The sequence below is a fragment of the Myzus persicae genome, unplaced genomic scaffold (genome assembly GCF_001856785.1).
Source record: "Myzus persicae strain clone G006 unplaced genomic scaffold, MPER_G0061.0, whole genome shotgun sequence".
In the NCBI taxonomy this organism is placed as follows: Eukaryota; Metazoa; Arthropoda; class Insecta; order Hemiptera; family Aphididae; genus Myzus; species Myzus persicae.
Window position 1 is genome coordinate 268,587 of NW_019104355.1, and position 15,953 is coordinate 284,539.

Sequence of the window (15,953 nt, forward strand, 5' to 3'; positions counted from 1 at the left end):
GGCCGCAACTCACCAACACTTACATTATTATCGGGCCGGAATTTACCGGTTTCCAACATCCGCAGCCGATGTTAATAGTACACAAATATATTTATTAATAGAGTGTGTGCAATTGAACATTTCTTATCATTTTCCTAATCACCCGGGCCCGACGCACAGTACGAGTTGTATTATAAGACAAAGCATAATATGTGGTAAACTATTTCCTAGCTATTTTCTAAGTATACAGTTGTTGTCGTTTCATTCCATAATACAATTCAGTTTGGAATAATATTAAATAAGTGCTCAAAATGACGGAATTAAACGTTAAAGAGTGTTGTTTTAATCATTTGTCATAATTTAATAATTTATAATTAAAAACTATCTTATAAAATATACATGTTCGGGCCGCGTACGGACAATAATAGGCCTTGACGCCCGGTCACCAAATATTGTCGTAGCGCTAACACTCACACGCCGATCGACCTGTGTGGATTGTGTGAATCATGTATGCGATTCTAAAGAAGTGGAATGGGGTCACCGAGGATGACTAGAGAGTCCTAGCGTGTGGTGGGTGTATGGGTGTGTGCTTAAAAGTCAAAATAATAATAACACGCGGTTTCTGGTAACTTTGAGTTGCTGTAAATAAAAGGTAGAATAATAATTGATAATACAGAATATAATAAACCACAGCAACAAAAAGCCAAAAGAATATTATAAAATATAATATAATAAACGACAGCCCTTATGGCTGACCAGGGTAAATGGTAATATTATTGCCCATCTGGCCCAACAGAAAAAATTATAATTTTAAAATGCTCGGCCCTTAAGGCCAAACAAAATGAATGATAATAATAAATGTACGGCCTTTTTGGCCCAATAACTCAAGTATAAAACATAATAAATACAACAAATAAAAAATAAAACTCACAGTACGCGGGCGCTCTGCTGACCAGTCGCTACCTATAGCTGCAATAAATAACAAGTAGGTACAAAAAAAAAAATAACGCCACTACGCAGCTACGGCGGTTAGAGGACACACAATTTAATAATAAAAAAGTGCGATTGGCGCACACAATATAAAATATTTGCGATTAATGCATACGAAATACAAAAGATCAGCGATTCACGCACAAAATGCAAACAGTTAAGGTGGCGATTAGCTCCTACAATAATACAATCAATTAAATTGTTTTCTCGTTGACTCGTATACCAACAGAAAAGAATGACTATTTTACCGCAGCTGAACAACAATCGCGCACCTGCGATGCAGTGACGACCGATAACACATGAACGATGAACTTGATCTACTTATAATTCAAACAAAAATAAAATAAGATAAATAAAACTGTGATGTTGTGCGTGTGTGTGTGCGTGTGTCGTCGGTGGTGGAGGCAAGTATGTATATAATATTTGGTGGTGCCTTAACGTAGCGGCTGCAACAATACTAAATAGGTACCTATATAAATATAGCATTAATATTTACTTTAACTGTGCAGTGGTTGCACCACCTACACCTATAATAATTTGATGATTAATATTTTGTACTTAAATGGTCACGGGTTATATAAATAAATCAATACTTCTTTCTTATTTTTGTTTCTCTTTCTTTTGAAAATAAATAATCTGTAGTCATAGAAACATGAAAATGATACAGACTTTAGACTTAAGTCGAAAAACATAGAAAAATTAAATTAGTCAACTATTATCTGAATTGTTGGATGTAGATAAAAATATAAACGATGTTGACTGAAGTATAAAACATGACAAATTAGAATTACTTCCGGCTAAGTTGGACAGAAGTGTTGTACATATAAAATCATCTATTGAGGATACGGATCATGAAGTATTTGTAGCCAAAGTGAAAAAACTGATATTTAAAAAATTTAACTTGGTTTTGGGTAAAGCTAGTACAGTCTGCATTTCATTATTTTGACACCCCCCACAATGAATAATTCTTCATGCTGGCCCTGCAAATTACTTATGAGGAACTTTGTATTAAATTTCCAAGCTTTTTGACTAAGCGAAACATTTTTTTCGACAACAATTATTTATTTAAAACAAACTGATAAAAATTGAAAATTTCTTATGACTAAATAATTTAAAAATAATCAAAATATTTTAATATAAATAAATAATTGTTTAGTATATGGAGAATGTCAATATTAACATTCAGTAAACATTTCATATTATTTCTACAGTCTACTCTGAATTTGACTTACACAAATAAAACAAAACTGATTTTGTCAAAAAAAAATTTTTGTGTTTCCCGATGCTTTAGAACGTTTTTGGGAAATTTCAATTTAGACCAATCGAAAGTACCAACTAGATCAGAGATGGCGAACCTATGACACGCTTGTCACAGAATGACACACGCACACTATTTTAGTGACACACACGAATGTGTATACGTTTGATAATATTAAAGTTTAAAAAAAATTGAAGGATTATCAAATTAGATGACACGCAGGGAAAACAAAATCCAACCAACGTTTTCATTTAACACGCTGGTACAAAAAGGTTCGCCATCCCTGAACTAGATTCACTTCTCGCTAGAAAATATACTGAAATTGAAAAACGAAGCAATATTTCGACTACACCCTATCCGCAGCCGATGTGAATAAAATATAGGTATAAATATTGCAAAATATCTAAATTGTAATAAAGCGACGCATTTAAAATATTTTAGTGTTGCTGGCCAAAATCAAAATACGACATTGTTTAGTTTGGATTTCGGTGCGTCCTACAGAAACGTTGTTTATTATTAGTCATTCGTCAGTAGTGTGAAGATACCATATTATTATATTGACAGTTTAGTTTTTACACGAATCCCTTTGATTAATTTATCGTGAAACCATAACGTATTCATATGTCTAGCAAACGGATTGCTGCAATGCGATTGGCGGTAAAAAATTCAGCAGTGCGCTCAGTCCCGCTGAAGCAAAAACGAAAAAAGGCGTCTAGTGTTGCAACCGACACTCAAAACAGCGGCCAGTCGACCAGTGCCGTCACAGAGATGAGACGGAGTCGGCGGACGCGCATGGGCCGTAGGTCGAAGAGCCGAAGGAGGGGCAGTCGATCACGGTCCCGTCGCCGTCGTGGAAGGAGACGTAGTGGCGATGTCACCAGCGAGGAAAGTGAAGATGACGACATGACCACGGACGCCGGAGAAGACGATGAAGACGACGAATCGTCAACGGTAGACGCGACGTCGCGGCGGAGGAGGAGGAGTAGACGTAGGAGACGGACGGGCGGCCAGCGGCGTCGACGTCGTCAATATCAGACCATTGGCGACGACGATGATGAAGACGATTACACTGACGCAGATACCACTGACACGGAAACCACTGCCGACACGGCTTCGGCGTCCAGAGGCGGCGGCATTAACACCACGATGGCGGCCAGCATGTGTGGAAGTCCTTGTGGACGTCGCCGAAAGAGGAGGAGGAGGAGGCGATCCTCGAGCAGACGGTCGATGGGTTGCAAGACGAGAAGAAGGAGGAGGAGAAGGAGGAGAAGCAGTGGCTGCTGCAGAGTCTTCTCCCCCGGCGATTCCACCGTCAGTGAAATATCGGACGACTTGCAATCTGGGGCGAGTGGAACACGCCACAGGAGAACCGATCCTACTGACGCGGTCTCTCGGGGCGATGTCCGGAAGTCGAGGTCGGCGAGCCGTTCCCGCTCCATCTAAACAGAACGCCTCGCTGCGTTACATGTAAACCGTCCTGTAGACGATATGTGTATATTTTATTTCCAAACCCGTTTAATCGAAAATAAATAATATCAGTTGCAAAAACTAAATCGTGTATACCTAGTTCCCAACCCCGGATTGTAAATATTATTATAGTCAAGAGTTAGGACTCGAATCCTGATCTATCAGTCTTAACACCAGAGGATATTTATAAAATACCTATGCCTATTTTCACTGAAATAATTGATACGTAACTTAAATATTTCAGTATGGTATTACATAGGTAACCTTAAAAATTAAATGATATTCGAGGTTACCTACATAACATTACCTACTTACTTTATACAGAAAGTATTTTAACAATAAAATATAATCCACTCAATTAGGTCAAATTTGTAACGTACAACAGTTGGTATTTATAATTATTTAATAATTTTAAACTATGATATATTCAGAGATATTGACTAATAAGCGTTAAAAGGATTGCTATTAAATATATTATAATATTCAAATAATTCGAAGTCAATAAAAACAAATGATTTAATATATACTTTCTATACTTATATAATAAAATATAATAAAACACGGCCCTTGCTGTAATAATTAAAACCATTGAAATTATCAATTTATAAACTAAACAATCTTTGAGGCCATACACTGAATAAATAAATTATCTTATTAATTATTATACAATACAATTATGTATGAATATAGTCTGGCAGTGGCTAATTTTTTAACTTTCTGGAGTGCACACTTGTATTTGAACTTCATTACGAATGATTGTGAAGGTAGGTGGAGGTGAATACAAATTTTATTTTATTATATTATATAATATCCTATATATTCTTACAAGTTACATTATGTTCATGACGTGTTTACATGTAAAACGTCTTAACATTTTACGTTTTTAATACTCATATTACAAAAGTATCTAGCTTCAAGACGTCTCAGCAGTTAACACAGTAGTAAAATACCAACAAATAAATTATCTTGGTTATAGTCTTATAGACTAAATAATTAAAAAACTATGGGAAATTAAAAACATATTTTCAATTGAATTTTCAGTTAATTATCTTGGTCTTTAAATTTCTCGGCATCAGGAAAACCACCCGGAAAACATTTTTATTTATTGGTTTTTGAATATATTTTAAAAATTTATTATTTACTATTTTTTCACTATATTTTTACTTATTTTGTTCTGGTAAGTGGTAATGGATCCTATCGCCTAAAGTTGCCAAGCTAAATAATTAAATAGCATATTTTATAGTATTTGCCACTATAAAAATAGATCTTTAGACCATTTCATTATAATCTACGAAACAACAAAATTAGACTATATACATAAGTAATGTTGGGTTTGGCTGATAAAATAAGAGCCTGAAACTAGTGAAACGTATATAATAAATCCGTCATATTTATAATTTATATTATATAGTCTATTAGATTTTGAGCAGAGTGATGAATGTATTGATTTTACAATGCTGTGTGTTTTTTTATTTTTATATTATTTATTTTGTGTCCGTCAGCACGGTTTGGGACAGTAAAAGTGCTTCGATTTTCTTCAATAGCAACTTTTCTGGTAGGAAAGTGAATCTAATTGGTGCAGTCGGAAGGTCAAAATTTAAAATTCTCAATAGTTTTCAAAAGCGATTAGAAAAACAAACAAAAAATTGTATAGATGCACACACAGTTACAGCAAAGACTTAAATTAATTAGTTATGTATTACACCCTGCTACAAACACAATTTTTAATTTTTTTATTTTCAATAAATTAATTTAAAAAAAAATAATTATATTATCCTCTATACATCTACAGTAAGGTTGAACATGGAACCTTGCATTTTATATTATACATAAAATCTGAGTTAAAAGGTACATTATTTTATTTTTCGTAGTGCACAAGTGTATCACAGTGCGAAAAATAGCTATAATTATTTATAGGTTGTAAAAATTGTTCGACAATATTTTGAAAATGTGTTGACTTATTGGAGGTTTTAGTTATTACACATGGGCACAGGTGCAATTTCTTTTGGATTTAGTAGGCTAGTAGATATTTATTTGAAAGGTATACATAGAATGAATAATTAAAAATATATTGAATTTAAGAGGACGCTACACATAAAGTGAAACGTATATTCAACGGCTGAGAGAACGCGGTTAAGTGTTTTTGCGATCCCCAAACACGCGATGTCTTAGTCCAACCTATAGAGGTTGAAAAACAAGCGAAAAGCACCATCAAAGTCTCGAGGAATCTATTGATTTAACTTTTTTTTTAAAACTGTAAAATCGTTCAAAAGTTACTCGATTACTAACATCACTAACAGAATAAACTCAAGAATTATATAATACTCATAAAGATATATTGTAAATTATAACATCATAATAAATATTTGTACTGTAGACATAGATCGCCAAAATTGAATACCTGCCGTTGTTCACGGCGTGTTCCGCGAAGCTAGATCGACAATTCTAATTCATGAAAAAATATTTTTTTTTCGTAATTGTATTATAACTAAAAAAAATAATATGCGGTATAATAATATTACATGACGCTCCTCAAGGTCGCGAAGACGCTTATTTTTACGAGCTTATGAGTAGTGAGGGTCGCCATCAACTACACTCAAATATGGTTAATCGTTTTACCGATAGAAGTAGCATAATATGAGGGATAGATAAATTAAAATATTTCGACGTAACATAATTATATTGCACAAAACGCGTTCATCGCCGAACTGTGTAGCTCATTACATATAACTCGTAGAGAATAAGTTTTTACACCAATAAAAACTTTTACTATTATCCCTCGTCGGTTTTTGTTCGTAATCAAGACATATAGCATTTTAATTTAAAGTTTTAATTTTTTTTTAATTTTTCAATACAACATATTTAATAGTTGTAAGTTATAACCAACCCGAGTAGCAATTCACACTGTGCAAAAAACACTGTGCAGTGTGCCGTGTGTTCGATTGGAGCGTAGGTCAGTGTTATAACCGTGTTTTAGCTAGAAATAAACTTATGCAGTTATGTACCTACTTACTAACCTATTCTGTACTGTGCACCATTAGTGTACATAATATCTGAGTTATAACGGCTCAATTATGAATCACAGCACTGGACACAAAATGTTAACCACGAATTACGCTTAGTACGTACAATCTGTAATGCACTCTACACTCCACAGTCATCATGTCAGTATGGCCAATTATAATAAAATAATTGAAAGTTGTATGTAAAAACAGCAACTACGAAATTACAAAAATAATTACATAATTTACAAAATAAACTTATATTAATTATAATTTATAATAATAATTAACCTTGTTCGCAGCGTCCCGCGTTTCCACCGCGGTTTTAAATAACCGTGGCTTCCACCATACTAGAGTATCTAAATCTAATAGTATCTACTACTTTATGGTTTCTAGTTTCCACAAATAATTAATCTTAATATTATGTCAATGATTGTTGGACAATAATAATAGGCCGGCGGCGATCTAATACCTACCTTATATTATTATAAGTTTCCGCCTATTGCATATTTGCATATACATAAATATAATATATAATCGGCAATTATTGTTTTGTATATTCTAGCTATTACTATACATGAATTTCCGATAACACTGACTAGGCAACAGGCACTGAGTAACAATGCTATTAAGTACGGTCATAGAACCGTGTATGGCACGGTACTGTAACACAAGTGTCGTATACCTATCTATCGAAAGGTACAAAAAAATATAATAACCCACAACTATTAGAATAACATTTTATTATTAAAAACAAACACAAATTTATAAACATTCAACCAGCGTGCAACGGAGGGATACAAAATAGATGCTCATAAGCCATAATCACTTACCTAACTGATTTGTCTATTTTATTTATAATTTGTAAATTATAAACGAGTTTCATGAAAAAATTTCATTTAACATTTCAGGAAAAAAGTGGGCTGTGTGCTTATTGTCTAGTAGTTCTGGTTACAAATATTTGAAGCATGCTACACGCCTGCACCCTACACAAAATCCTACTCATGCAGTCGATTATGTTTATTCACAAATGACAGAACACACAAATCTACTTCTCACAATCATACATTTAATCACGATTTAAGAAATACAGGTCACACCGCGACCTAGCTATAGTCTATACCAAAATTATTAAAGTTTGATTGTGAAAATGGCTCACAAAATGAGCTGTGAAAAAATATGTCAGCGATTTTCACTTACATCATACGGTATGTAAATAAATATTGTAGACATGATTTAATTTAACATATTATATAGGTGTATCTTAAATTGGGACTGAAATTTACTTTTTTCAGAAGGAGGGCGCTTGCTGTAATTACCATAAAGAACTCAGTTTGGTAGTCGCTATATTTATCATATCTCAATGTACAACTGCAAACCCGTGTTTCTTAAATCGTGCATTAATATAACGGACTCAGAGGCGTCATTTCAACTTTTTTATTGTTGGTGCCAAAATTTTTGCAGACCATTCAAATCATTACCATGCCACATGGAAATTTTTTTTTTTGGTGGATTAAGGGGGGGGGGGGGGGGGTTTAGTGGTGACAAAAACTTTGTGTAATATGTCACCTATATTAGTATGAAAACATCACAATATTATTACTATTTTTTAAGAACTATGAGTAGGTATTTTTAATGAGTTTATATTATATTGTGGATACCAGCTAGTTGTATTTGGTAAGCAAATTTATGGATACATTTTAGTCATACTTACAAAATTATCTGGTTTTTGCTTTTCAAATATTGTAGAAAACATACTTAATAAACTATGACAGTTTGAACCAGCTGTTAATAAAAGCTTTTAAGCAATACCATCAATAAACTAAGAATGGTCATTAGATTCAACAGTTCTACGAATACTTTTGACTCCTAACTAAAAATTAAAAGTATTTTAGTAATTATCAATTATAAAACACATTAAATATTCAAATTATTTTTAATAAAACTATTATATATTTATTTATTCTATGATATAATTATAGTCCATTAGTAGGCGAATATACAGCAAATGCTGTTTTCGATGCACCTCACAATTTATTTTGGATGTAGTGGGCTGATGGATATTTATTTGAAATTTATACAAAGAATCAATAATTTTAAAAATATTGAATTTAAAATTATTTTTTAACATACATTTTCAATGTTATTCATATGAAAAATGATACCAATATGCCATAGCTTGATCGAATTTTTGGAGGGGGTTTAAAACCATATCATATATTATTTTCATTATAATGATAAAAAAAAGAAGATTGATCACATCATATAGATTATAGATGGAAGACCTGTAAGACGTACTTGATCTGATGAGTTTTGTAAATAGTTTTATTTTTGATATTTCCATGGTGAAAATGTGTTTTCTGGTGTTGAAGTCGAAATTGGAAATGTAGCTAATAATTTAAAAAAACAAAATTCATATAAACATTTACTGTGTAGTTGGACCTCATTCAAGGGGTGAGAGCCCTTAAATACTGTATTATTGTATTAATCCACCGTTTGGCCGACGGTTTTTTGCCTTTGACCACCTTTGAAACTTTAATTTGTAAACATAATTTAAATATGAAATAATTATTTTATTTTGCACCTAATAAGTAATAGAGGGTGCTAGAATATGCAAATCGTAAAAATATTAGGCCATATTAGATACGATTTAATTGTTTTAAAATTAGCACAAATTCGTCCTCTTTTTAAAAAAATTAATAATAATATGGTTGTGCCATTTTTTGCTGATAATATTATGTATTTAGCATAATATAGTAAGTAGGTACAGGTAGGTATAGGCATCTGAAAAATAAAAAAGCGGGTAAGTGGATGTTACTCGGTTGTATATTAGGTGTCTAAGAGGTCACTGTAATGGACAGTATTAAATTTGAATTCAATGATATCAAATCATTGTATACGTAAAATGATTCTGAGCGGAGACGGTACGTCAGTTTAGGATATTTGATATTGTTATTAGTTATTATTAATATGGTACCTAGCCGGTAAGTTGAATTAATATTATTCTTAAATTATCAGTGATTCTGAAAAAATATTAAATATTAATATGTAAAATTGGGCTGTTTTGGAACCCAATTACAACAAAATGATAAACGTTATTCTTTGTGTTAATATGCAATCTTGTCCAAATTCGAACATAAATGTCTGTAATCTTATAACTGTATTCATATATTTTTTAGATTTCTTAGTTATAGAAAAAACTAAAACTACTTAAGTGGAACCTTGTTTTAAATTCTCAATTCTTAGCTGTTGAAATTGAAAATTGTATACATATTTTTAACTACAAAATCATTTTCAATTTTCAATTTGATAAATTTTGTTGGACATTCGAACTTTAAATGATTATAAAAAAAAAAATCGTGCTTATGTATATTAATTTGTCAATTGCTACTGTAACAATTTATCAAGAGACTTGTATTAAATTTTCATGCTTTTTGATCCAACCAATACAATTTTATTGACATATATAGAAAAAAATGAAAAAAAAATGAAAATTGAAAATGTCAGTCAACAGCTTAAAACGAGTCAAAATATTGTGAACATTTTATAACGTATATGAATTGATAAAATAAACATTTGGTGTAAATTTTGTATAACACATATAAAGTCAAGATTAATAAATAACCATAATAAATGAATTGGCTTCAGTAAAATATTTTTTAAATATAAAATGTTTGTGTACCTAATATTATACATTTTTCATAAATATAATTATTTACTATGTTACAATCATAAGTATTCATAACTTATATTGTAAGTGAGTAGATATAAATTGTTCTCATTTTCAGAATGAAAAAGCTACATTGAAATTAAGTGAAATTATGGGAACCTTAAATTGTTAGTTAATTATGACTGCCAATGGAAATTGTGAATATTATTCTCTGACGAATAGCTAATACCAAAATTAGATATTAAATTGAAAAAATGAAATAAAATATTATTTCAATAACACTTATAATACTATTATATGATTACAACATAATTAAAGACAAATTTCAAAAATGTCAACCAAAGCTTAAATTTAATAAAGATACTCTCAAAGTTTATTTAAAAATTGTTTTAATATTTTCAAAAAAATTGTGATTAATGATTACTCAATCAGGAATTACAAAAACTTTCACTACTGTTGAATGATGATTATTGAATAGGTTTAATCTCTAAATGATTTACAATAGGATTGAGAAAAAATTAACCTTATGAAATATGAATTATACAAAGTAATCAGTCAGTAAATACATGTGTTTCATTTTTAATGAATTTTAATAGATATTATAATGTAAAATGGTATATTTAAATAAAGTAATATATGTATAATACATATAAAATATAAAAATGTATTTAGATTAGTAAATAAGTATAGTTGAAATCAATAAAAACTGTTATTTTTCAACAGTATATGTTTAAAATGATAATGAATTAGGGTCCTGTAATAAGGAATCTAAATTGAAATCATTGAAATTGTCTTCATTGTACTGCTGATTTTCAACAACTTCATCTATGTCTGAATCACTTGAATCATCCATCTTCAGATAATCTACAAATAATAATAATTATTAATATTTAAATGCCTGAGTAATAAAACAACATAATATATTTAATGTATCAAAACAATTTATGAAGGGAATAAATAGAATCATTATGGGCATTGGCAGATATACGGGATGTAAGCTGAAAAAAACTTATTAATAACAACTAAAATAATACATATTAATTGAATTTCAGTTTTTTCTAAGTAAAACTGTAAGTGAACCACCTATTTTGAGAAACTACATTAATCCATAAAAGGTAATTTTGAGAAAACAAGGAAAAACTTTTTTACATTACGAGTGATACATGGTTATTTGTCTTTCACACTGATTATTTACACTAGTAAAATTTTTTAGTAACTGACACTGCTTTGATAACAGTAATTAACAAATAATACTTTTGTATTTCATTTAAATTGTAGAAGAACTTAAAGATATTGGGTCATTTCAAATATGATGTTAATACAATTATTATCATAAATAAATTATACTATTTAAATCAAAGTAAAATTATAACTAACGTTGTTTTAGTGTAAATAATATCAGTAAATTCAAAATAATATTTTATAAATAAATATATTAAAAATGAACAATAATTTATACTAATAAGTTATTACATAATATATTGTATGTAGGTAAATATTGTACAATATAGGTTATGTATTGGCTAGTAATCAAGTGTTGAATTGATACTTAAAAAATTATAATTTTAGTGTATTTTACAAAGGTACTGTCTTATGAAAGAAAATGTTATTTATTTTGTTTTATTTAATATACGGACATCAGTTAAAACATAATAATATTAACATTGTGTAACACATTGATACGTAAAACAATAATTTATAGTTAAATATATACTTAAAATTAGAGAATGAGTAAGATAATAAATCTAAAGTAAATATAGAATACAATTTAAATATACAAATTACTATTCAAATATAATCAAAGACAAAAGTATTACAAGGAGGCATAAGAAGGTTAGCAGGAGAGTTCAAGATATAATTTTTTGTTGAAAGAAGTGGATAAAAGGGTTTTGGATCTCTAGTATTAAGGTAATTAATTTTAAAACAGATTAAAGAGAGAATTTCAGGACAGTCTATTAAACCAAATATTAGTTTTTGTAAAAATGTAGAGAGTAAAAGTGTAGAGGTAAAGTGTACGGTCAGAGAGTAGAGAAATATTAAGAAAATTTAAAACATTTTTATATGTGCCGTGGATAGGTCTGTTTATTTTAAATTTAAATGAGATAAAACGTAAAAAAATTATTTTGCACAGATTCCAGCGTAAGAGCTTCTTTCGACGTACTGTTAATCCAGATGAGGGGGCAATACTCGAGATTAGAACGGATAAGAGAGATGTAGAGGATTTTTAAGGGAAGAGGATCTGAAAATGCAGCACAAGTGCGTTTAATAAATCCTAAGTTTGCAAAAAGCTTTATTTTTAATCATTTCAGTATGTAGAGAAAAATTTAATTTACGATCAAAAATTATACCCAAATCTTTAAATTGATTAACAAGCTTGACATTTGTGCCAGAAATTGAGTTTTGAGAGTGAACGGGATTTTTAATTAGGTAAAATTTCATAAATTTACATTTTTGAAAATTTAAAAAAGATTATTCTCATTACAACACAAAGTAAGACTATTAATGTCTAATTGAAAATTAAAAGCATCTTGTTCTGATTTAATAATTTTTACTTATTTTGCATCATTGGCAAATAGAAGGATATTAGAATTAGTGATGACATTAGGAAGATCATTTATAAATATATTAAAAAGAAGAGTTGACAAGTGGTCACCTTGAGGAACACCAGAACGTATATTAAACTGTATAGAGGAAAAATTTAGATATTTAACCATTTGGTAGCGTCCAGATAGGAATGATTGAAACCAATTTAGTAGAGAACCTGAAAAACCAAATATTTGTAATTTTCTAATAAGAATTGCATGATTGACCTAGTCAAATGCCTTAGAAAAATCAGTATAAATAATATCAGTTTGCGCATTTAATTCAAAAGAATTCAGGATTATGTTTTTCACCGCAGCTAAATTATTACATGAGATCACTTGAGAGTAAATCCATATTGATGATTTGATAGTAAGGAAGAGCAGTAGCTTGATAATTTTGAGGAGATTAGGTGTGAAAATAATTTTGGTATAATAGATATCTTAGAGATAGGGCAATAATTCGAAATTAACTAAGGGTAACCTTTTTTTAAAATTGTAGAAATAAATGAAGTTTTTAAAATTGATGGGAATAAACCTTTTTTGAGAGATAACTTAAAGATATTTGTTAATACTGGAGTTAAAATAAATCTACAGTTATAGAGGAATATAAAGGGTATACCATCCGGGCCTACATTAGAGTTAAGTTTGATATTAGAGATTAAATTAAGGACATCTAACTCAGTGAAGGAGATAGAATTTATAATTATAATAATAGTTTTAAAAAATGTATCAAGTAGGTGAATTAGTGTGAAGTCTCTGCTCTTTATTATAAAAAAATGACTACAGAAAAAGGCTTGACATACTCAAATGTATGACTCTAAGTCCACCTATGATTAGAGTATAAGACTACAAAAGTTAGGAGGTAATGTTATAAATGAAAAATGTTCCAAGAGTTAAATAAATAAACTAATGGATTTCAAATGTCTTTCTCTAATTAATAAATGCAGCTTATTTCAAATTATTAGTTATTAGTTATTTATAAATAAAATTGTTAGAAATATGTTTGTAGATATCAGGCTACCAGATTGGTACAAAACATTGAACGTTTATGCACTATTCATTATTAAATTGTGTTGGACAAATAAAAGATCATCTGCTGGATCATAAATGTCTAAGTATGACAATAAACTTTGATTAAAAATAATAGAACTTATTTGAATTTTTCTTATAAAACTTTGATTAAAAATAATAGAACTCATTTGAATTTTTCTTATAAAATGTGGGTTTAAATACCACTTAATTTGAATACACCATAATTTAATTTACTAATTTACTAATACTTAAATTTAATTTGATTAAATTGTGTAGAATTATTATCATTACCGACAGCTTCGGTCTGTCTAGTTGCATTCAACATTTCCGCAGCTGTTATTTTAGTGTTTTTCTTCAATACATTTCTTTTGTTATTCTATAAAAAAAAATCATTGCAAAAAATAAATCATAAGCTGAGAAGCTAATAATATACTATAAATTACCAAATCAGTTTTGAGCCTGTAATTCGCTTGTAAGAAACTTGAACCATCTTGAGGAATTCTTAACCCACTAGCAGGCTTTATTGGAGGCAGAGGTTTTTTGTTTAATTCATTACTCGCTTTCAATAATTCCTTCATGAAACAATTAAAAATTAATTAGAAATACAGTTTTATTTATACTTTGCAATTTAACTCAATAATTCTCAAATTTTTTGAGTAGTTCCACTATTTTAACTACTAATAATCTACACACAGTGCTTTGACCGTTCAGTTATGACAAGGGCAATTAATATGATTGTCTTTTGACACCAATGATGATTAGCACAGCATATCTAAAAACAGTTATTTTAAAGTCTAAAGCATAGTTGTATTTAAAGAAATTGAGTAACAGGAAATATTGTACAACAAATCTACATAATATTTGGCATTGTCAATAATATACCTACAGTGTTAAAATTAATATACATAATTTTATATTTAACTAGTGCCACAAAATAGTAATAACCTAAGTAATTTGCAAGATGTGAATTATATCAATTTTATACATGAACGATAGATAATACATATAAAATTGTATTGTCCTATGCCCTATAGTACCCTCATAGTGTTTAGTTTGTAATTTATCATTTAAAATTTTTATTTTTTTATACTCAAGTATAAGTGGCTATTTAATTAAATTATTTCATAATGTATAAACTATAAAATAAATATCATTTTTTTTTGTTTTGCATATTATATATACATATTAACACACCAAAAGGTATCTAAAATTACATGACTTTTGGCTAGTAAAAATATCTACTTGGTACTATTTAACAGCTACCAATTTAAAAATCTGTACAATATTGAATTTTTATAATTATGTTCTTAGTTAACAGTTTTCTAAATTCTAACTTATTGTAAAACTAATGAATATGAATATTTTTTTTTTGCAATTATTATAAATTACTATATTACATTTTTATTTATGCCTCAATTAAATATTCCTTAGATAATATGTTTATGGTAACCTCTCACATTTTCTTTAAAATCTATTGGTTTAAAAGTGATTAAATCAAAGTCATTTGATGAGCTCAAATATAGCTAACCAACAAATAACAACACTATCTCAAAATTAAAAATACAAATAGTGTTTGAACAGAAAAGTTGCTACAATCTCGATACTTAATAAGCAGACTATAAAAACTACTTTTTTTGCATTTTGTTGATTATAACTGTTACTAAGAGCATTAAAGCATTTATCATGATGGATTTTCAAAAAAGGATTTACAATACTCATTTTAAAACTAAACAATTTATGTCATCTAAATTTTTTGTAAAGCCTTACTATGAAACGGAAGTCTTCATAACAGTCATAAGTTATGAAAGTTAACTATTGATAATTATTTCTGTCGCACTATTGATATAACCTATCTTAGTGAATAAAAGTATAAGAATAATTAATTCATAACATCATGCTTATTTAACAAGTAGAAAAAATTTATTTTTTAAATTGTTTGTAACTGCTCCGCATGAATTAAAAATATTGCTGTT

General features: G+C 29.3%; 1 protein-coding gene across 3 annotated transcripts in view; it reads right to left on the reverse strand.

The window, feature by feature from the left end:
• Positions 1-11,039: 11,039 nt before the first annotated feature.
• LOC111041453 (transcription initiation factor TFIID subunit 9-like) overlaps positions 11,040-15,953 on the reverse strand; it is a 31,446-nt gene continuing 26,532 nt past the window's right edge. For all 3 annotated transcript variants that reach the window (XM_022325726.1, XM_022325727.1, XM_022325728.1), the window contains 3 exons: positions 14,424-14,552; positions 14,272-14,356; positions 11,040-11,230 (listed from right to left, as the gene is read on the reverse strand). In XM_022325726.1, coding sequence (XP_022181418.1) covers positions 11,097-11,230; positions 14,272-14,356; positions 14,424-14,552 — 348 coding nt within the window. In that variant the 3' untranslated portion in view covers positions 11,040-11,096. The remainder of the gene's footprint in view (positions 11,231-14,271; positions 14,357-14,423; positions 14,553-15,953) is intronic.